We start from the raw sequence: 22,708 nt of genomic DNA on the forward strand, positions 1-22,708 counted from the left end.
TAGGGCCAAAATGTGCCTGTTCCTATGACATGTTTTTATATGATTAGATTGTATCTCACAGCATGGCTGGTATCAACGGCTGGAACTTGCCATAGAACTACAATAGTGCGATACTTTATTTTGAACTAAAAGTATACCAGCTAACTGTATTTCCACAGAGTGTTTAAAACAAATTGAGTAATATATATATATATATATATATATATATATAGAATATAATAAAATGAAATTGTAAATATATGAATCTAATAATCATATTTTACAAGTACAAAAGTTGATCACCATTTCCTCTTCACCCCTTCAAAAATATACCAACAGATAGGCATGCAGTAGTGATAACAAAGTCTCCTACTAATGCTTTATCCAATGAGACCAAGTAATCAAATTTTCTAACAAAATATAACAAGCAACCCAGCCAGATAATACTCTATACATTTCAAGTATTCAAATATGGCTTACCAATACATACATATCAAAGGAAAGCATGGTAATGTTATAGCCAGTTGAATGTACACCCAGTGGCGTAAGAGATAAACAATTCCTGGTAGAATAATACAAGCTACTGTCCAACCAAAGCGTATGCCAATTCCAAAAATGTTTCTGTATTTGTGATTTACAATTTCCATTACTGTAAAAAAAAGGGCAAAATATAAGATGTATATCAATAAAAATTAAGTATTCAGTATAACTAATTAATTTATCGGCAATTTAAAACAGGTTTTACTATTGTTTATTATTTGTTGTCCTATTTTAATAGATGGTCCAAAGGAGTGAAATGAGCAATTACAGACCTTTAAAATTATATGTGGCAAAAACTTTTATCATAAGTGTTTATGTGTACAGTACAGTACAGTTATGATCACATTCATATGCAATTTCTCAAAGGAAAAAAAAAAAAAAAAAAAAAAAAGCAACACCATCATCAGACAAATCTCCCTTCTGACTGTAGCTCATTTGGAATTACCACAAATCTCCGATCAACCAAAGAATAAAAGCAAACACCAACCATTTTGGTATCTTAAAAAATCAGATGACTAACCTCTTTAAAGTAAGCTATTGTTGTTGATTTTTAAGGTGCATCAGCAACTTAGGCCATACTGCATCATTGTGTGTTATGTCTATACAAGTGCATGTTAGGGGCCAATTTGCATTTTGTGTGGGCTGAAAAACCTGGAACAGCCTACAGGAAACCTTGCTCCCTCTACTTGACATTAACTGACTACAGCTCTCACTGAAGAGGATTTTAGAAATTTCTAAAGGCCACTTCAATCAGAGAGGTTTTTAGAAATTCCTCTAGTCCATTAACTGTTGTTATTTGGTTTTCAGGAGCATTAGCAACTAAGGCCATATTGCTCCGGGAATATGCAGTGGTCATTCTCTGACCTTTCCGCATTCTCCATATTTGGTGGTGACGGGCTCAAACCCCAGTCTAATCAAGAAGCGTGTGCTACGCACTGCTGTTCCTTCCCATCTGGCGGAGGTGCCCCTCTTGTCCATGATAGGACTTGAACAGAGACCACTCTAAATGAGTGAAAAATGGCAAACCCACTATACTGTTATGGAGAACCCTTTACAGTAAGTTTTTCTTTTGCTCAAGGCTTTTACAAAAGGTGTAGTCTAACTGCAAGCGAGACTATGCCTTATGTAAATGCCTTCCATATGTCCATTTGGCTGCACACCATAATGCCTTCTTTATGCTGCAAATATTCCATATGTCAATTCAAGCCTGAACTGTTTTCATTCTTTACTGGTTGTTTACAAGTCCAATCTTTGCCTTGTATCCCCTTCCAGTCTCCCTCTATAATGATGATCAAGAGACTCAGTAATGGCACATATTTTAAATTACCATTTTTCAGAGATTTGAAAATTATTTTCAAAAAGTTTTCAAGGTGCAAGATAAATGATTTCATAACTTCATGCATTTTTATTGTGGTGATTATTGTGGATTCATTCCACAGGTAAGGTGATTACTGTGGATTCAATCAATGAAGAGTTATAGCTAGCTTCAAGCATTTAATATTTCACTAAGGAAAACAGGTATGACTGTATGAAAGAGCTATGGAGAATTTTCCCCCAATTTCAACTACCCTACAATGCCCATGAGTACAGTTGACTGACCCTATGATACAGGGCAAGCACTGGCAACGCTAGGCAGGTGGACTGTCCTGTGCAACTATGTTGCAATCACTACCAGGATCAATAGTGTTTGTAGCATGTCACCACTGCAAAAGAAAAAAAAAACATACATAGGATTGACTGCAGCAAGTCTGCCCTTTATCCTACTACCTGGTGGCATTAATAAGGAAGATTAATAAAATTACTTATTTCTATGTTAATACACCTGCCAAGTGATACACGAAAATTTTTATTATTGAAATGAAACTCATAAAGAAAAAGATTGCAAACTCCTAGTATTGGGTATATGTATAGTTCAGGACACTGAAAAAGAGAACAGGGTTGGCTTACCTCTCATCTCAAGCTTGCCGAATAAATTATTTGACATGTGTATTATACACCAAGAGATTATGAACAAGGCTCTGCAATCTTTTTAAAACATATCACATGTTTTCTTTTCCGCAATTATTTTTTTTGCATGCATTTTAAGGCAACTGAAAGTGTTATACTTTAATCGCAGAAAAAATTTTAAAAACCCTAAACAGCTGTACTTTTTTTCCTGTATGTGAGGGTACACTCTTGAACTGTGGATAAAATATTCTATGTGGTATTTGTGCTTCTGTTTACTTTTTCTCCTCATTGTGTTATTATTTTAAATTTTTTAAATGGAACAATACCAATGCAATTTTGTAGGTACAAAGTTACTGTGACAAAGTTTCCCATTTTCAAATTTTAAACAATGTCTAAGCAATTAAAAGAATAAATATGAATAAGCAGTATAATTAATAAAGTACATAAAAATATAATAAATTAACTAAATAACGTAGAGAAATTCATTTGATATTTAGAATTAGTGGAAAATGAAGCAAAAAAAAGCCAGCTTATACAGCATCAGCAACAAAAAAAAAAAAAAAAAAACTACCTCCTATTTCACCTATTCATCCCCCCCCCCCAACAGTTTGTCTAGTTCTTCCTTGAATTCATTTAAGATATAAACTTCCACAACAACAAATGGATGTTTGTTCCAACAATCAACCACCCACAACCTGATGGCTAAAGGAAAACTTCCTTACATCTATTTTGCAACCATCCTTCCTCAATTTGAATTTGTGCCACATCATGCATAGTCCGAGCAAGAGAAAGACTCATATTGACATTTAGCTTGCTCAATCCATTCAAAGCATTAAACACCTCAATGAAAACACCCTGCAGATGCCTGGTCTCCAGATGCTGCAATTTGCAGAACTGAAGCCATTCTCATCGCCCTTTTCAGTACTCATGCCAGCAGCTCTAAATTCCTTCTTAAAATGAGGTCTCCAGACCTGTATGCAGTACTCAAGATGTGGACTGACTATTGCCTTATACAATGGGATAATCACCTCCTACCCATGCTAGCAAAATTCCTGCATATTATTGACAAAATATGCGCCTGGCAGCCTATCTGCATTGCTCAAAGAACTTCATATCTGACTGCACAATTATCCACAAATCTTTTTAATTTTTCACTACCCTCACTGTAGTATCACACATTTAGTATGCTACTTTGGGGTTACTGCTAACTCATATGCGGTACTTTGCATTTATTAATGTTAAACTTTGATTGCCATTTCTCAGCCCATCTGCGAAACTTTTCTAGATCTTGTTGCAATACCATACCATCATTCCTGTCATTAACCACCCTGCCAAATCAATGTTTGGAAGAAGTTAGGCCAATAACCTAATTACCCATTTTATTGTAGCAATTTGTTGAATAGTATGATCATGTTGAATCATGTTGGTTAAAGAAGCACTGCAGGATCATCTAGACAAGACTTCAGTTATAGCTCGGACACAGCATGGCTTTGTTAAGGGGAAGTCTTGCCTGACCAATTTGATTGGATACTATGATGCAGTCACAAAAGAACTGGATGCAGGGAATAACTTTGATATTATATAGTTGGATCTTAGAAAGGCTTTTGATACTGTTGCACATGGAAGACTGCTGCACAAATTGGAGCAGTGTGGCATTGGAGGCAAATTGCTGCTATGGATAAAGGGGTGGTTGAGGGGGAGAAGACAGAGAGTGGTAATCAATGGACACTGCTCATGGTGGACTAATGTTATTAGTGGAGTCCCTCAGGGTTCAGTATTGGGTCCATTATTGTTTTCTGTATTTATAAATGATATTGATGATGGTATATCAAGCTTAATGTCCAAGTTTGCAGACGATACGAAGGTTGGCAGGGTTGTCAAGGACACTACTGACACTATGCTACTGCAACAGGATCTGGAAAGGTTGAGCAGATGGGCTGAGAGGTGGCAAATGAAGTTTAACATTGACAAACGTAAAGTACTACATATGGGAAACAGTAATCCCAGAGCAGCGTATCAACTCTGTGGTACTACACTGACAGTGGTAGAGAATGAAAGGGACCTGGGGGTGGTTGTGCAGGCAGATATGAAGTTCTCTGAGCAGTGCAGATGGGCTGCAAGAGTAGCTCATGGTGTATTGTCAATGATATATAGGAATTTTTCTAGCAGGGATAAGGAGGTGATTATTCCCTTGTATAAGGCAATGGTCAGGCCACACCTAGAGTACCGTATACAGGTCTGGAGGCCTCATTTCAAGAAGGATGTAGAGATGTTGGAACGAGTACGGAGAAGGGCAACAAGATTAGTGAATGGAACAAAGGGGTGCTCGTATGAAGAAAGGCTTAAGTTTTGCAAATTACAGTGTCTGGAGACTAGGCACCAGTGAGGTGATCTGATAGAGGTGTATAAAGCCTTGAATGGTTTGAGCATGCTCAATGCATCTGGGATTCTTCCTCTTGCTCAGAATAATCACCTCAGAGGGCATAAATTCAAATTGAAGAAAGACAGATGTAGGATAGACATGAGGAAATTTGCCTTTAGCCAGCAGGTGGTTGGTTGGTGGAACAGACTTCCATCCCTTGTCGTGGAAGTTGATAGCCTAAATAAGTTTAAGGCTCAGCTGGACAGGTATTTCGAACAAACAGAGGGGTGAAGTGGAAGTGGTTATTTTTTATTTATTTATTTTTTTTTTTTGGCTGATGCTGCATAAGCTTGCTTTCTTGCATCAAGTGCCTCTACTAATGCTAATGCTAATGTGACTGTGATAAGAAGACCCCTTTTGAAACTTTTGCAATCATCCAAACAGAGAGATGAATGAGGATCTAAAGCTCGACATGCTCAACCAACTCAGCACAATTACAAAGAAATGTGAAAACTTGATGATTGACGAGGACTTCTGCAACTTAATGAGAATGGCCAATGACAAGCAAAAGATTCTACTCATACATGTAATTTGGAGTCTATCTCCCAATCGCAAACCGATTCAAATATTCTTGACTGGCCCAGCTGGTTGCAGAAAAATGTTTATGATTCGCCTCTTGATAAAAATATACAACCGCTTCAGTAATACAAACAGGTACTGTAAAGCCTAAATTACATGCGTTTCAACTGGTAAGGCTAAAGTGCATGTAATGTAATGATCTTGGATGTGCTCAGAGCTGGTTTATGCCAGCTATGAGCACATCCAAAATCTGCCCTGAAGATATACATTTCTCTGGTTATCAAAAGATTTCTGCCACAGGTGGCAATGGTTAGCCCAAAGCCACCTAAGTGGTATTCCCCAAATCATAAACATTTTTCTGCAACCAGCTGGTTTATGCCAGCTCTGAGCACATCCAAGATCACCTCCCATGATCCTTTGTGCAATCTCCTCTCCCAACTCCATTCTTTTTGCCTTTACCACATTTTATCCGCAACCAACTAGTTCATGCCAGCTCTGAGCACATCCAAGGTCACCTCCCATGATCCTCTGCTTTAAATGCTTTACTTTACTTTAAATTTTGCAAGATATCCTTTCTCTGGTTACGAAAAGGTTTCTGCCACGGGTGGAAATGGTTAGCCCAACACTCCTAAGTGGTATGTCTCGAATCATAAACATTTTTATGGCACTAGCTGGTTAATGCTGGTTAATCCTTTGCGCGATCTCCTCTCCTGGCTCCGTTTTCTTTATTATAAAACGGAAATGATATCATTTCCGTGTTGCAAAATCATGACAAATTGATATTACTACCATTCAAAATTTAGTAGGTGATGCCAAAGATGTTTACACATCAAAATAACAACTACACTCTACCAGCAATGGCAGACTAGATGGGAAGAGTCAACTAAAAATTCACTGGGTAGTTTCTTCACCCCCCCCCCCTCCAAAGTTTTCTCCAGGACTATATACCACCTACTTGCTTACAGGGCATGGTTCCCTAAGTGCAAAGTTTTGCCAACTGGGTCTTACCCAGGATTCCAAATGTACCTGTGGAGCTGATGAGGATTAGGCTCATGTCCTTTATGACTGCCCCAATTACCATCCCCACAGATGTAGACTATGGCCAAAATTGTACTCATAAATCATGGAGATGAGCAACTGCTCATCTCTGATGACATGCATTACATGTCCTCTGAATTTGCTCAAAATGCTTTTGAGAATCAACCATGCTACAATCTAGACTGTGACACCCCCCTACTTAGACAGATGCTCGTATCTAATTGTATCCTTTACTGATAGTGACAAACCCAAATGCAACTGGTCTGTTATAAAATGTGTTTCTCACCCAGGGAAAATATTCATGTTAGAAACTGTATTATTTTATGCATTTGACCTCTATGCATAACTTCATGTGCATATTTTCATTAATATATATGTTATATATTTTAATAACTAATTCAGGTGTTACATTAACCATATAAATGTTATGGATTTATAGTGCTTAGTTCAAGTGCTATTAGTGCACTTATTTTTGAGAGCATAATTGTATGTAATGTCTGAATATTAATTGTTTGTGTAATTATTATGTGTGCATGGCAAGTTTGCTTGATTGGGGTTCTATGTAGCGTCCGTATTGCCCAGTGTGATGCAGAGCTCTAGGCTATAGGCCTAATGACTCTGATGAGTATAATAAGGAACTGTACAGGGAAATAGAGTGGGCCAGTAAATCAGAGAGTCTTATAATGGGAGATTTTAATTTCCCAGATATTGACTGGAATTTGGGGGCTGGTTACTCACACACTAGCAGGGCTTTTATGGATTTATTGGATGATTGTTTTCTACATCAGCATGTTCGGGAGGCAACTAGAGGGAGTAATACTCATGATTTGATTATCAGCAGTGATTCTTCATGCATTAAGAATCTGCAGATAAATGAACCACTAGGTGGCAGTGATCACAGTCTGCTGAAGTGGGATTTACTCAAAGAGGTAACTACCATTAGGGGTAAAGGGAAGGGTTATTGCTTCCGTAAAGGCGACTACAATGGACTAAGACAGGATTTAAATTCTATACAGTGGGACCAACTGATGATGTTACCAACAGCAAATTCAAAATGGGAAGCATTCAAAGAACTTATCTTGGAAGCTACTAGGCTTTACATACCAACTAAGAAATATTGTTCAAGGTTTAGCCCAAAATGGATGTGAGATGAACTAATGAGGCATATGGCAGAGAAGAAAAATGCATGGGATACTTACAAATTAACACATGACACAGAAGCCTATGATAGATACAAGTTGATATGCAACCAAGTTACAAAGGAGGTTAGGCAGGCGAAGGCAGATTACGAGAAATCCTTGGCAAGGGATGCAAAGAAAAACAGCAAAGAGTTCTTTACTTATGTAAACTCTAGAAGGAAGGGGATGAATCAGATTGGTCCACTTGATATTGATGGGTCAACCGTTGATGATCCTGCTCAGGTAGCTAACAAACTAAATGAATATTTTGCATCGACATTCACACATGAGGAGTTATTCAGCAAGGGGAATGCCAGAGGTGTATTCAACTCTAGCAGTAAGCTACAGAATCTTGAAATAACTGGGAGTAAAGTGGAGGAGAAACTGTTGAAGATAAACACAAGAAAGGCACCTGGGGTGGATGGGATCTATCCAGTTATATTAAAGGAGGCAGCAAAGGAAGTAAGCAAACCCTTAGCCATAATTATGAGAGCTTCCTTGGACTCAGGGGAGGTACCCATAGACTGGAAATGTGCAAATGTGACCCCAATTCACAAAGGAGGATCAAAGGCTGACACAAGTAATTATAGACCTGTGAGCTTAACTTCTGTTCCAGGAAAATTAATGGAGGCACTGGTTAAAGAAGCACTGCAGGATCATTTAGACAAGACTTCAGTTATAGCTCAGACACAGCATGGTTTTGTTAAGGGGAAGTCTTGCCTGACCAACTTGATTGGATACTATGATGCAGTCACAAAAGAACTGGATGCAGGGAATAACTTTGATATTATATACTTGGATCTTAGAAAGGCTTTTGATACTGTTGCACATGGAAGACTGCTACACAAATTGGAGCAGTGTGACATTGGAGGCAAATTGCTTCTATGGATAAAGGGGTGGTTGAGGGGGAGAAGACTGCTACACAAATTGGAGCAGTGTGACATTGGAGGCAAATTGCTTCTATGGATAAAGGGGTGGTTGCGGGGGAGAAGACAGAGAGAGAGAGTGGTAATCAATGGACACTGCTCATCGTGGACTAATGTTATTAGTGGAGTCCCTCAGGGCTCAGTGTTGGGTCCATTATTGTTTTCTGTATTTATAAATGATATTGATGATGGTATATCAAGCTTAATGTCCAAGTTTGCAGACGATACAAAGGTTGGCAGGGTTGTCAAGGACACTACTGACACTATGCTGCTGCAACAGGATCTGGAAAGGTTGAGCAGATGGGCTGAGAGGTGGCAAATGAAGTTTAACATTGACAAATGTAAAGTACTACACATGGGAAACAGCAACCCCAGAGCAACGTATCAACTCTGTGGTACTACACTGACAAAGTGTAAAGTGTTCATTGTCTAACGGCCCAAGGGGTTTCCCCCATCTCCGTGTTGTGTACTCTGTTTGTGAAACACAGAACACTGTGAAGGCCAGAGATTTCAAAAAGTGTAAGGTACATGTTTATGTTGTGTAGTGTCATGTTGTGTTGTTCCTCTGACCTTTTAGCCGTTGGGCCCCTAGTGGGACCCCCCGTTGCCCACACTTAACCCCGAGGAGGCAGGTCAGGCATAGAGGGATCGCATTAGAAGTAATTACTCTGGCAGGCCCTGCCACCTAATTTCCTAAGATTTCAGTGGCAAGGGCCTAAAAAAAAAAAAAAAAAAAAAAAAAAATAATAATAATAAATAAATAAAAAAAAAAATAAATAAATAAATAAATAAATAAATAAATAAAAAAATAAAAATAAATAAAAAAAATAAAAATAAAATAAAAATATATAAAATAAAAAAATAAATAAATAAAAAAAAAAAAAATAAATAAATAAAAAAAAAATGAATAAAATAAAAAATAAAAAAAATAAAAAAATATAAAAAAAATAAAAAAATAAATAAAAAAAAAAAAATAAATAAATAAATAAAAATAAAAAAATAAAAAGTAATAGTAATAATAAATAAATAAAAAAAAAAAAAAAAAAAAAAAGAAAAAATTTTTTATAATAAAATAAAAATAAAATAGAATAAAATGCATTTTTAGTTAGAGTAGGGGTGAAGACAGGAAGGGGGGGGGGACAGATAGAAATATGGGGATGATAGGGAAGGCAACCCCAGAAAGGTCAGTGGAGACTGGCCCCACCAGGAGAAAAAAAAAAAAAAAAAAAAAAAGGGTATAGCAGGGAGGGGGAGGAGACAGAAACCCGTCCCCTCCCTCTCCCTACCAGGGGAGGGGGTATTAAAGTGAACCAAGTTAGGGTACATGGTTCGGAATGCTAGTTGGCCAAGAAAAGAAGTTGACATCCAATGGCATGCCGGTGGCATTGTCAGTCTTTATCTAGGAGATTGTCTTATTGGTCACATCCATGAGAGACAAGTCCAGAAGAATAAGAACCTTTTGTCTTTCTTAGATTGTCTTAATTTGTGGGTTGTCTCTATTCAAAGGTAGTTATTTGGTAGTTATCTTTGGTGGGTGACATTTTGGAGAATGTATAGTAGTTCACACCAATGATGGTAATGCTGGTTAAGTTTAGCTGCCTGGTTCCAGTACCATCAGGGTCCCTGGGTTCATTTAGTAGAGGGTTGTCATGTTGCTGCAATTAGTTGTCTTCTCCTCAAGAAAAGCTGCTGTGCATAGTTGGTGAGAGCTTGATACTCTTCCTTAGTATCCAGTAAGTGGTTTTCTTTGCCTTTTGGTATATAAGTCAACTTTGTGATAAGCTGGCAGCGGAGGTCATCGTAGAGGGGGCACTCGTGCATGAGGTGATCCCAGTCCTCAATTCCTCCACAGGCGCATGTTGAGTCCTCTTCTAGGCCAAAGGTTGTTAGTTTTGCCTTTATTGAACCATGGCCAGTAAGCAAATACGTGGCATACAAGCCTGGAGAAAACCATAATGGGGATTTTGGATAGATTCTGCTAACATCTGGGATGAATCTCCTGGTGATTTCCCCCTTGGTTGAATTTGTCCAGCGGTCCTGCCACACCCACTGCATGTGTGCTTGAAGTCTCCTCTTCTCAAATTTTTGGTTGTTGGTAAGATTCAGCTCGAATCCCAAGCAGGTCTGAGACACGCCCTTAGACAGATGATACAACATTCCATTTCTCACCACCTCCAGGTCGAGGGGGAGGGCCCCCACCAGGACCTGGAGGGCGTGAGTACTCACAGTGCAGCAGGCACGAGAGATGGAGAGCAGGACCGTGCGTTGAGTGGAATCCAGGATTCGTCTGTTTACTGCAGTCGTAGCCTTGCCAAACCAAATTCCGGCTGCATACGTAATCACAGGGATGAAGATAGCCTTGTAGTACAATGAGAGGGTTCGCTTGCTGAGACCCCAGTCCCGACGGGATATCCTAGCAACCATGGCAGTATAGTTTCTCACTTTGGTTCTGATGTATTTGAGATGAGCTTGGAAGGAGAGTTTTCTATCTAGTACTATGCCAAGATATTTCAGTTGCTCTGACAACTTTATGGTCTTGTTTCCAATTTTAATCTGTGGTGGTCTTGTAATACAGAGAGTTCCTTTAAGAAGCAGAGAGTTTGTTTTTGATGGTGATATGGTCAAGCAGTGTGTTTTTGCCCAGTCCTGGAGGATTTGGAGTGCATGGTTTGCCAATGTCTCAAGCTGGGCCCTGGAATTTGCAGTCACCATCAGGATAAGATCATCAGCAAAGGCTTGTGAACGAACCTCCCCAAGGTCAAGGCATAGAAATTCGTCCATTACCATGTTCCATAAGGTCGGCCCCAGGACCGAGCCCTGGGGGCAGCCACGGTGTATCCGTCTTGTGAGTTTCTGATAAGGTGCATTTACTGTGATTACCCTATTTGAGAGGTAGCTTTTCATGATATTGAACAAATTGTCTGGTACATTTGCTTGCCTGAGTCTGCGGAGGACGCTCGGCCACCAAAGGGTGTCGAACGCTCCCGCGAAATCAATTGTAATCATCAGGAAGTATTTTCTGTCTGCTTGGTGGGCCTCAGTGAGCAGTGCCTGTAGAGCATCAACCGTGGAACGCCCTGGTCTGAAACCATATTGGTTTGGAGATATTAGGTTTGCTTTCTCATAGTGGCTTTGGATCCGTACATGGAGGAGGCGCTCTAGGAGCTTGCTGCATACGGACAATAGGGCTATGGGCCTGTACGAACTTGGTAGATGTGGTGGTTTTGTCGGATTTTTAAGGATAAGTTTCATATTTGCAACTTTCCAGTCATCAGGGAAGGTGCTAGTGTGTAGGCAGAGATTGAATAGGTGCAGCAATAGCTCTGGGGAAAGCTCCACAACCTTCTTCACAATCTCAGGCTCGAACAAGTCAGGCCCTGGACATTTTTTCCCTTTGATAAGAGCTGCTGCGGCTAGGAGTTCTTCATGTGTGAACTGCGGTTCAACTTGTCCAGTCCAATAGGTTTCATTTTCTCTGCAGATCTCATGCTGCTCAGTTGTTGTTGGATTAATGTTTGGAGGAAAAACGTTGTTTAAGATGTTTGAGACTGAGTCCCTCCAGGTGGTGGTTAGGTTTCCCTGCGGGGTTTCTGTAGCGGTGTTCACTTCCCCCCTGGGGAGTTTGTTTGTGGTGATTTTGTACACCACCCCCCAGGGGTCAGAATTTCCCGTGTAAGAGACAAGTTGCTCCCAGGATTGCTGCTTTGATTTCTTTATTCTTTCCGTATACACATTTCTTGCTGTTCGATATACTTGTTTAAGTTCTTCGACCTCCACATCAGGCCAAGATCTTCTCGCCCTTTGGAACGCTTTTCGTTTGGCTTGTACCTCCTTTCTCATCCTTCGAAGCTCCTCATTCCACCAGGGCACCGCTCCCGGAGAAGGTTTTTTCCTTTTAATTGTGGCATTGCAGACTTGTGTTAATAGGGTGGTAATCTCTTTTTGAAGAAGGTTTGGATTTTGAGTTTGCCTGAGTTTCTGCTGCTGTTTTCCCACCATTTCCAGCAGGGCACCCCTGAACGTGTCCCAGTTTGTTTTTTCTATTGCATATCTATGTTGCATTACTCTGGAAATTGGTTGTCTATTACAGTTTTTTGTGATCCTGAATGTAATGGCTCGGTGGTCCGAGGTCGTCCAATCATCTTGGACCTTCCAGTCGGAGATATAGCTGGCTGTGTTTCTTGTAGCAAGAGAAATGTCAATGGTGGCTTCCCAAAGGGTGCTGCTGAAAGTGGGGAGGTTGTTTGGCTGATTGAGGATTCCGAAAGGGGAGTTACCCAGGTAGTTCTCCAGTCTTTGGCCATTTGTTGCTCCTCGACGGTCTGGTGTTGTGCTGTACCACGCGGGAGACCTGCAGTTTACATCTGCCCCAACGATAATTCTCCCTCCAGGAAGAGTATATAGTACACTTTGAAGGTATCTTATAGCCCTGATAATATCTTCTCCTGGACGGCAGTATAGGGCAACGACGTAAAAGTTTCCAAGCGCTGTAATAATGTGGGCACATACGGCCCAGGCTGTGCAAAGTTGTGTTATCTTTGTGGCTGTGATGTCAGGGTTTCTTACAGCTATTGCTGCCCAGGGGGTTTCCCCTTCCACCTGGATGACTTTGTAGGTCAAGGGATAGCCTCTGACCTGGTTCTTATGGGTGTACGGCTCTTGCAGGATAATTACATCCGTGTTGTCCTCTTCTGCCCGAATCCTGATTTGGCCGACCACAGCCCGGGCCCGCTGCGCGTTAATTTGCATTATTTTTACCTCTTCGAAGTTAAATTTTTTAAGATGTCTCCCCATAATCGATCCGTTGTTGGTGCTGACCCTTGGCTTTTATATATGTTGGACATATTCTGTCTCTGATGGAATGTGCTGAGTCGATTTTGAAACTTTTACAGTTCACACAAATAGGATCTTTGGTTTTGTTAGGACAGCTGCTAAATTCGTGGCCTTTTTCAGCACAATGGCCGCACGTTGGCACTGTCTGGATACAAGTGTGTGAGGTGTGGCCGAACCTACAACACTTGAAGCATTTAGGCACAGCCACATGTTCGCGAAAGCGGTGGCTGCCCCAGTTTATGTAGACCCTTGCTTGATTGTTAAGGACCTTCCAGGCGATTGGGTTGATTTGAACAATCCAGTTTTTGCCTCCTCCTCCTTTGACTTTTTTTGAGTATTTAGGTGTGATTAAGGCATCTGCCTCTAAGTCTGGGAAGTACTCCTGCAAGTTCCTACAGTATAGTTCCTCAGTGAGTTGCTGCGGGGTCAGGTTGTCACTGAGGTCAAAAATGATGATAGAGGGCCCCAACTTTTTTGGCGGCTCTGCCTTTAGACCCATTGTCATTATTTTTGCATTGGTCATAATTTTGTTAGCTTCTTTTTTAGTTTCCGTTTCGATCACTATGCCTGTATGTCTAGTTTTTCTTATTGCTTTTATTTTCGTAGTTTTGAGATCATCTTTCAACTCTGTCATTATTTTGGTCTTGATTTGTTCACTTGTATGTGATTCTTTGGAGTTAATGGGTCTGATAACGACCAGATTCTGCTGTTTTATCAGGGTTCTCTTTCTTATATGCTGGGGGTTTTGTTGACTGGTCTCTGGTGGATGCCCTTGGATGGAGGCACCCAGTTTAGAGGTTGGAAGGTTCTTAAATACAGCACCGGCATAAGAGGGCACCGTAGTTGATTCAGGTTCTGTGGTTAGGCCCAGTTCCCGCTCGGGTGAAGACTGCGGAAGCTTAGCGCAGATGTCTAAGGCCTTTTCCAGTATTGTAGACCTTGTCTTGATTTCTTCATTGACAGCTTTTAGCTTCTCATTCTCGATTAGAAGAGCTGTTGTGATTGTTTCTAGGCTTGTCCAAAGCTCCTGGACATAGTTTCCAGTGGCTTTGGTGAATCTTATGGAGTCTTGGTTGAGGAGTGCCACCAAGTTCCTGTGCAAGACTGAGATGATCTGATGGAAGGAGGTGGTGTCTCCCTCATTAAAGAGGCCAGCCAGAACAGGTGGTGCAGGAATGGTAAGCATACTGGATGGTGGGATCCCAGATGAGACCACTTGGTCCAGAGTAGACGGTAGTTGTGTAGCCAAGAAATCTGCTGGGGCAGTTTGAAGTGGCAGAGCTGATGGAGTTTGGTGAGCACCTGAGGAGTTTTGCGTCTCAGAAGCAGCAGCTACAGGTGTGTTTGGAGCTGTAGGTAAGGCTGCGGTTGAGGTGGAGTTTGCCATCGATTCGAGGATGGAGGCAGCTACTGGTGTAGAGATTCTTTGGTCCAAGGTGGAAGCTGAGTAATTATGGTCTATGTAAGGTGATATACAAATATTATTCATCTGTGCAGGAAGTGGAGAGCAAGAGGAGTGCAGAGGACAAGCTCTGGACCTTCCCTTGGACTTCTTTCTCTTGGAGGAGGATTTGCCAGATACTCTAAGAAGCAGTGAATTAGAAGTCTCCGATTCGTCTCTCTCAGACGTGCTAACCTCATCCTGTGAACTTTCAGTATTTTCATTATTTTCAACCATCTTGCTCTGCTGGGATGAAATATTTAAATTCAGGGGGTGAATGGTTCTACTGAATTTTAGTCAAAAATCCAGAAATGGCTAGTGAAGAATTTAAATAATTAACTGAAAAGAAGAGTTTCCAACTCTTGTCGGTAGGGGGCGCTGAAAGAGATGGGAAAAAATTTGCATATTGTATTCTTGGGCGACAGAGGATTGCTGACGTCACCCGAGGAGCAGTATTCAGATGTATCAATGCACAATAAAAGAGAGTCCCCTTCAAAAGCTATGTAAATAGTATGTTCCAAAATGAATAACCACATTAATTAACTAAATAGACAATCAGTATTAATTACTACTGACATCATAATTAATAAATAAATGTTCCTAATTAGAAGTTCTAACTTAAGTTCCTGGCTTCAGGAGAACCAATAGCCGATCGCCCTGGAGGTCTCGTGATTTGTTATTTCAAACAAAGTGGCCGAAGAAGAAAGGACGAAATTATTCGCGCCAAAACAGTATATTCCTCAAATCACAGCAATCAACATAATTTCACTAAAATCAGTAGCAGCTGATATGAAATTAATTAGGGTATCCATAACTCTCTAAAAGATAAGTGGTCTAAAACTATGGCAAACAATGATAGTTAAAAACAACGGCCGGACCTATAGGGCGTAGCCATTATGAACGAGCCGTGAACCGTGAATGAACGATAAGGGTGAAGATTTAAAGTCGTTCATAACTGGAGAACGCCTTAGAAGTTAGGCATAAAATAAACATCAGTCGACTCACCGAACCAAATAGATCCACTTCGACTTGAATTTAATCCAAAATGATAAATTGGCACCACTTTAAAAAACACACTTTGAAGAGCACTAATTAACACCCCCTCTAGGTATAGAGACAGAATTGTAGCCGTGGTACTACACTGACAGTGGTAGAGAATGAAAGGGACTTGGGGGTGGTTGTGCAGGCAGATATGAAGTTCTCTGAGCAGTGCAGACGGGCTGCAAGAGTAGCTCATGGAGTATTGTCAATGATATACAGGAATTTTTCCAGCAGGGATAAGGAGGTGATTATTCCATTGTATAAGGCAATGGTCAGGCCACACCTAGAGTACTGTATACAGGTCTGGAGGCCTCATTTCAAGAAGGATGTAGAGCTGCTGGAACGAGTACAGAGAAGGGCAACAAGATTAGTGAATGGAACAAAGGGGTGCTCTTACGAAGAAAGGCTTAAGTTTTGCAAATTACAGTGTCTGGAGACTAGGCACCAGCGAGGTGATCTGATAGAGGTGTATAAAGCCTTGAATGGTTTAAGCATGCTCAATGCTGATGGGATTCTTCCTCTAGCTCAGAAAAATCACCTGAGAGGGCATAAATTCAAATTGAGGAAAGACAGATGTAGGATAGACGTGCGGAAATTTGCCTTTAGCCAGCGGGTGGTTGGTTGGTGGAACAGACTTCCATCCCTTGTGGTGGAGGTTGATAGCCTAAATAAGTTTAAGGCTCAGCTGGACAGGTATTTTGAATGAACAGAGGGGTGAAGTGGAAGTGGGTTTTTTTTTTTTGGCTGATGCTGCATAAGCTTGCTTTCTTGCATCAAATGCCTCTACTAATGCTAATGCTATGTTTCTGCATCTTGGTGTATGTATGAGCAATGAGTGAAAATGTGTGTGTGTGTGTGTGTGTGTGTGTGTGTGTGTGTGTGTGTGTGTGTGTGTGTGTGTGTGTGTGTGTGTGTGTGTACGCTAATGGCTCTCAGTCATGTCTATTCGGCTGGACGTAATGGAGAGCCCTAGTCTGTTTTTGTACCTTGAAGTATGTATGAGTAATGAGTGAAAATGTGTATGGTAGTGTGTTCCTGCTGGCAGCTCTCAATCACGTTTGCATTGTTGCACTTGATTGATATAGATTTGCCAAAATATATTCCCCTACCCCTAATGCGGTGGATTTGCCATTTTTTTAATAATGGTACCCTTAAGTAATTTATTTTATTTTGTGGCACCCTACTCAATTTTCTGTCTGTTAGATCCGATTCTCTTTGTGTATATATATAAAATATTTAAAAAATGTTATATGATAGTTATTATAATAATATAATTATAAGGACGTACCTTTTTATAATGAAATAAATACTTAAATTTAAAAAAAAAAAAAATAGGTTTAAGTAACTTAAACCCAAATTATGTGGCACCCCTGGAATGTTGTTGCGGCATCCTAGGATGGTGTGGCAGTCCAGTTGAAAACCACTGCGATAATGCATAGAAACAAATGCACGTTTTAATTAAAAGTAAATATTGTGAATTAAATGTAAAAATTAATTATGTAAGCAAAGTAATATCTGTGATAATCTAAGTATGCATGGGTGATTGACTGTCTATCTGTCATTATAGTGTGTGAGAAAGTATAGGTATGGGAGACTGAATGTTTTTCTTGTGATTGTGCATGTGTGTAAGTCACTTAGTAATTATAAATATTGTTATTATTATCTCATATGTGTATTTCTATTTAAATGCTGGGTGAGAAATGTGTCTGCTCAACCTGCAAAAAAAAGAAAAAAAGTGTGTAGTCCTATTCAGGGCACTGTAGTGAGTGGGATAAGTGAGTGAAAAGGATGGCTGAATGTGAATGTCCTATATATGTAGACTGTTATACCCTGAATATATATCTTTCTATACATTAACATAATTTCCCCTCCTAGTGATATTTATTCAGCCAATGGGAGAAGTGGGATGTGGGTTACACGATAATACGTAACAGAAGCTTGTTTTACTGTGGTAAAACAAGCTTCTGTGTTAAGCATGGTCATGCGCTATGTTTATCTAACATGACCATGTGGTACCATGCTTAATTTCCATATGTAACGTATTTATGTATTCATAGCAGAGGAACAGAAACACTTCTATAAGCTTTCGACAGCTTCTGTAAGTATTTTATTTTATCAAAAGAAGAAAGCACAGCCCCTAGTAAATATAAAAATAAAAAATAATAATAAAATGATAAAATAAATTTAAAATAATAATAACAATAAAGTTGTACGTGCAGGTTGAGCTGTGTGCATATATATATATATATGTATATATGTGAGTGGATAAATAAATAAATAAAAATAGAAAATTAATAAATAAATAAAAAATAAATAAAAATAATAAAATAAAATACATTTAAATTGTCTGCTGACAAATGCTGTTTAGGTGACCCCTACATCCTGCCTAGCTGAATGATGATGAATGAAAGATGACAAATGTGTGTGAGAGAGTTGTCCTATGTCCTACTATTCAGTCTGCCCCTAAATAAGTTTAAAAAAGTGCATACTTTGTATATGTATGTGTGACAGATGTATATATGGGCCAAATATGTGGAGTATGTGTGTGTGCGTGTGTTCTGACAGGCCCCAAATTAGAGTGCAGTGGGGGCAACCTATTGGGAGCTCCTGCCATACTGATGTCATGCCTCTTCCCTGAGGTACGTTAACTGCTGATACCAATGGTGTGGGATCTTATACAGAGAGCCACTATGCACCCACAGTGTTATCACCTCCCCCCCCACAGATATAGGGCACCTATATCTCTGTCCCCAATAAATCCCACATCCTTTCCCCCACCTCCCCATCCAAACGTTTCACCTAGTGGACTACCACCCCCAAAACCTTTACTGTTCTTGACAGTCTCTCGCTATGCAGAGGATGAGCTCCTTCCACAGAGTTGTCCTTACATATACCTCCCCCAACTTCCTATTTCCGGGTGGACAGTCTTCCTATCATCCACCTTCCTTAGCTTCATCTGTTCCTTCCTATCTTCACTTTGTCCCTCACTCTTTTTTCAACTTCCAGAGTTGCTTATTTTATTTTATTTTTTTTTTTTTTTGTCCTGGGTCCTTCCTGGCAAGCTGAGATGCAGACCAGGATTTGCTCCTGCCTAAGACTATATCTATCTACTACTATACCTGGCTGCTTCGTCGGGATAAAGGATGAGCAATGTGGGGTCCAACTAGGGGCACTGCGGCTAAATGTTGGAGGAACAACAGGCCAAAGCAACCCAACACTACACTACACTACACTACACAGACCAACACCAAAACTCATTTTACTTCTGGCATTTACAGAGTTTGTACTGCAACACAGAGAATACTATGTGGTTTTAGGGAAGATGCCCAGTGACACTTGACAATAAAAACTATACACTGTACTTCCCATATTCAAATTCTGCATCCCTGATATCTGAGTGACACCACTTCTCTGATATCCCAACAATGTCTCATTTGACGTCTTGACCAGCACTTCAAATTCATTAAATTTATTTTTACTATGCTCTTAGCATTGGTGTATATGGAAGTATACATGCACCAGTTCTTACTCTTAGCTACCCTAACACAGCCCATGTATTTATTTATTTCATGATGACACCCAGCAGTCCTTGAAATCTCCAGCACCTTGGCTTTCAAGGCTCTATTAGTCTGTGTATCCCCCCAAGCCACCAGCTTTCCGACCCACCTAACACTGCCTCGATAGCATCAGCAAATATTCTTGCACCCTTTCTATTTAAGTGTGTGTGTGTGTACCCATCCCTGTAGAAGCAGTCTCTCCTGTTAACAAGCACAGACCATGCTGAGAAAAATTCTACCCCGTGAGCCTTGCACAATCTCTCCAGGGCCGAAATGATTAACAAGGTCTCATCATATACTCCCTGCTATCATGCCTGGACAGAATTGCAGACACTTTCAAATTTAACCCTAACTTGCAACTTTTTTCAACATTGCTCTGTACTTGTTAAGTAAGTCTGCAGATCTCCTACTCTTAATGTCATTAGTACCAACGTGTACAACAGTATCACCTTTTGTACCCTTAAAGGATATCTGCTCTACAATGTCATCAACTTTTGCCCCTGGCAGACATACCCTCATCCTATTCCACCTAATCGTTTTGCACAATATATTTCCTGTTTTCCTAACAATAGAGTCACTGACAACAACTAGTTTATAGATTTATGGTCTGAATAACCAAAAAACCAGCAATCCCCACTCCCAAGATTTCCAGTTTTTGGGCATTACACTGCACTAACATATTGCTGAGATCAATTATAAATCCTGATAATTCAAGTTAGATTAACTTGAGTGAAGTAAAGAAAGCCAACACATGGAAACTTATCGGACAAACTGATTTGCCAACCTAATTTACCAACCTAACCTTAAAGGTTAGGTTGGTAAATATACTCTTGCAACTTTTCTAGTGGTTAGGATAAAACAGGATACTCACATGGTGCAGCTATGTTGCTAAGGTTCTTTGGCACCTCGCACAATTATAAAGACAATTTTAACCCTCACTGTCTGATCCAACAACCTTTATATGAAATCCAATAATCTACTTTTAATAATGAAAAAAAAAAACTAATCATTACATCGTCTGTCATGCCTACATGTCAATCAATATATCATTCTCAACTTTTACTGCTGCTACCGATAACACACACTGTCTGCTTACTGAGAATGCAGGGAGAAATTGCAGTAGCAGCAAACCAGTTTGTCTGGTAAGTTCCCCACAGTTTGCCATGGTTCTCGTGTTGGCTTTCTTTACTTTAACCAAATTAAATTATCTTACATAACCCAATTTCACCTCTTTGGCCTGTCACTCTTATCTATCAATATCCTAAAGTTGTTAATCTCATTCACTCCCTACTGCAGCATAATATTAATCAAACTGTACATTCATACATTCTTCTTATCAGTTACCTGTCATTCTTTCCTGGGAACAGGAAACAGTGACAGGTAAACTTCATTACCTAATCAACATAATTACTTATACAATGTAGTATCATAAAAGTTAACATATGATTTTATTGGCTATGAAATGATGTGACTTAACATATTGTTTAGGTCAGTTATGAACGCTGACATGCTAAGTTATGTTTTATAACCTATATTAGCATATCGATTAGGTTATCATGCATAACCCAATTTGGCCTGCCTGTCTCTTTCTCTCTCTCTCTTATCTGTAAAGATCCTGAGCCAATAAATTAAGTAATTAGCAACACATACCAAGTGAATGAGAGGGCAGCACCTTATCTATCAAGATTGGACTCTTGTAGCAACTAATTAATAAGTGCCACTAAAACAACAATAGATATTACTTTTCACTTGATAAATAAATATTGAAGGTAAATAAAGGTAGTAATACTGAAAAGAAAAAGAGAGAACTTATTACATACACAAAACCAGTCCAGTTGTCAGCAGACCATAGCAACCAAAACCAATAACAAATCTTAATGCTAAAAACATTTTGATAGAAGAGGAGAATGCTGCTAGTGTTGCTCCACATAGCAAAAAGAAAAGGCTAATTAGAATAACAGGACGTCTGCCAAACCTGAAAAATAAATTAAAATAATTATTTCCATATGGTTTTATACATTGTTTTATATCTGAAGAAATAAATTGGCATAAATACATGCGAGAGACAGAGAGGGATTTACAGTATTTAATAAGTATCTACTTTTTTTATCTCCAATAAAATATTAATTATAAAGCCTTTCAGGCTTAATTATGCCTTATACTAATGACATTAAGAGTAGGAGATCTGCAGACTTACTTAACAAGTTTTATATAGCAAACAGAAATATCAAACTCTGTGAATTAAAATCTTTAAAAAAATTTGAGTGGAATAACAAAGTCTCTACTAATCTATTTTCAAGTGATTAGCATGCTCCAAGACAAAGATGCTTATCCTCTGTTCAATTAATGACTACTGTACTCAATGCTGGATTTAGGCAGTCTAGAGCCTTGGTGGACATTTTAGAGGCCCTAAAAATAAGGTTGTGGGAAGGGACCAAAATAATCACATTATTCTGAACCTCTGTAACCTTGGTAGCCTTGCAACCACCTTACCATTTCACCTTAGTAAATCCAGCCTTGATTGTACTGTACTCAGAGTCACTATTAATCTGAATGGACCACACATGAGAAGCTTCCTGTAGTGGTGCTGGACAAAAATCACAGGACTGTGTCATTTCGTTGCGAGACAATTCATTATATGACAGTTCAAGCTCATGACAATTCAGTGCATGACAGTTCAATGTATGTGACAATATGGTGAAAGAATTCAGTGTATGTGACAATTTGGTAGCTAGCTACAACAATTCGGTGAATTCTTTGGGAGAATTTAGTGTATGACAAATCAAGACAGAAAATAACATGGTGTGCTATTTAGTTTAGTGGATTTTTAGTGATCGCGATACCATTCCTGATATTTTAAATTTTTGATGAGTGCACTATCCACTGTCATGTTTTAATGAACATTCTATTTTTTCAGGAGATCCTAAGATCTGGAGACCAAAAAGTAGAGATCATTAATGGATGCCAGCTGGGTAATACACATCTTCTGACATTTGGCTTGCAACCCACACTATAGTTTTTTTATTGAAAAAAGTTAGTAGTGGGCTAGTACAATGAATGGGTTAAGAGTAGGCAGGTAAGCTTCTCTGGAGATTGTGCAGGGGTCAGAATTGGAGTCTGAGTCCCCTCCAAGGAAAAGTGGTCAGGACCAGTGAGGTGTTTCACTAGGGCACACGGAAGTTCTTGACACTTTTATTAACTGAACCTTATTTAATAAATTTTAGAATGAACAATTTTGTAAATGAGTGAGATTTATGAAGACTTTTAAAAGACAACATTATAGCATT

The 22,708-nt window shown here is 39.5% G+C and overlaps 1 protein-coding gene across 1 annotated transcript in view; it reads right to left on the reverse strand.

The window, feature by feature from the left end:
• Nucleotides 1-22,708, reverse strand: part of LOC150081424 (solute carrier family 22 member 4-like) — a 130,722-nt gene that overhangs the window by 80,906 nt on the left and 27,108 nt on the right. Inside the window, exons 3-4 of the mRNA XM_090380198.1 lie at nucleotides 21,242-21,396; nucleotides 460-628 (exon numbers count right to left, since the gene is read on the reverse strand). Coding sequence (XP_090236324.1) covers nucleotides 460-628; nucleotides 21,242-21,396 — 324 coding nt within the window. The remainder of the gene's footprint in view (nucleotides 1-459; nucleotides 629-21,241; nucleotides 21,397-22,708) is intronic.

This window comes from Mastigoproctus giganteus, chromosome 8 (genome assembly GCF_048544385.1).
Source record: "Mastigoproctus giganteus isolate SK-2022 chromosome 8, ASM4854438v1, whole genome shotgun sequence".
Lineage (NCBI taxonomy): Eukaryota > Metazoa > Arthropoda > Arachnida > Uropygi > Thelyphonidae > Mastigoproctus > Mastigoproctus giganteus.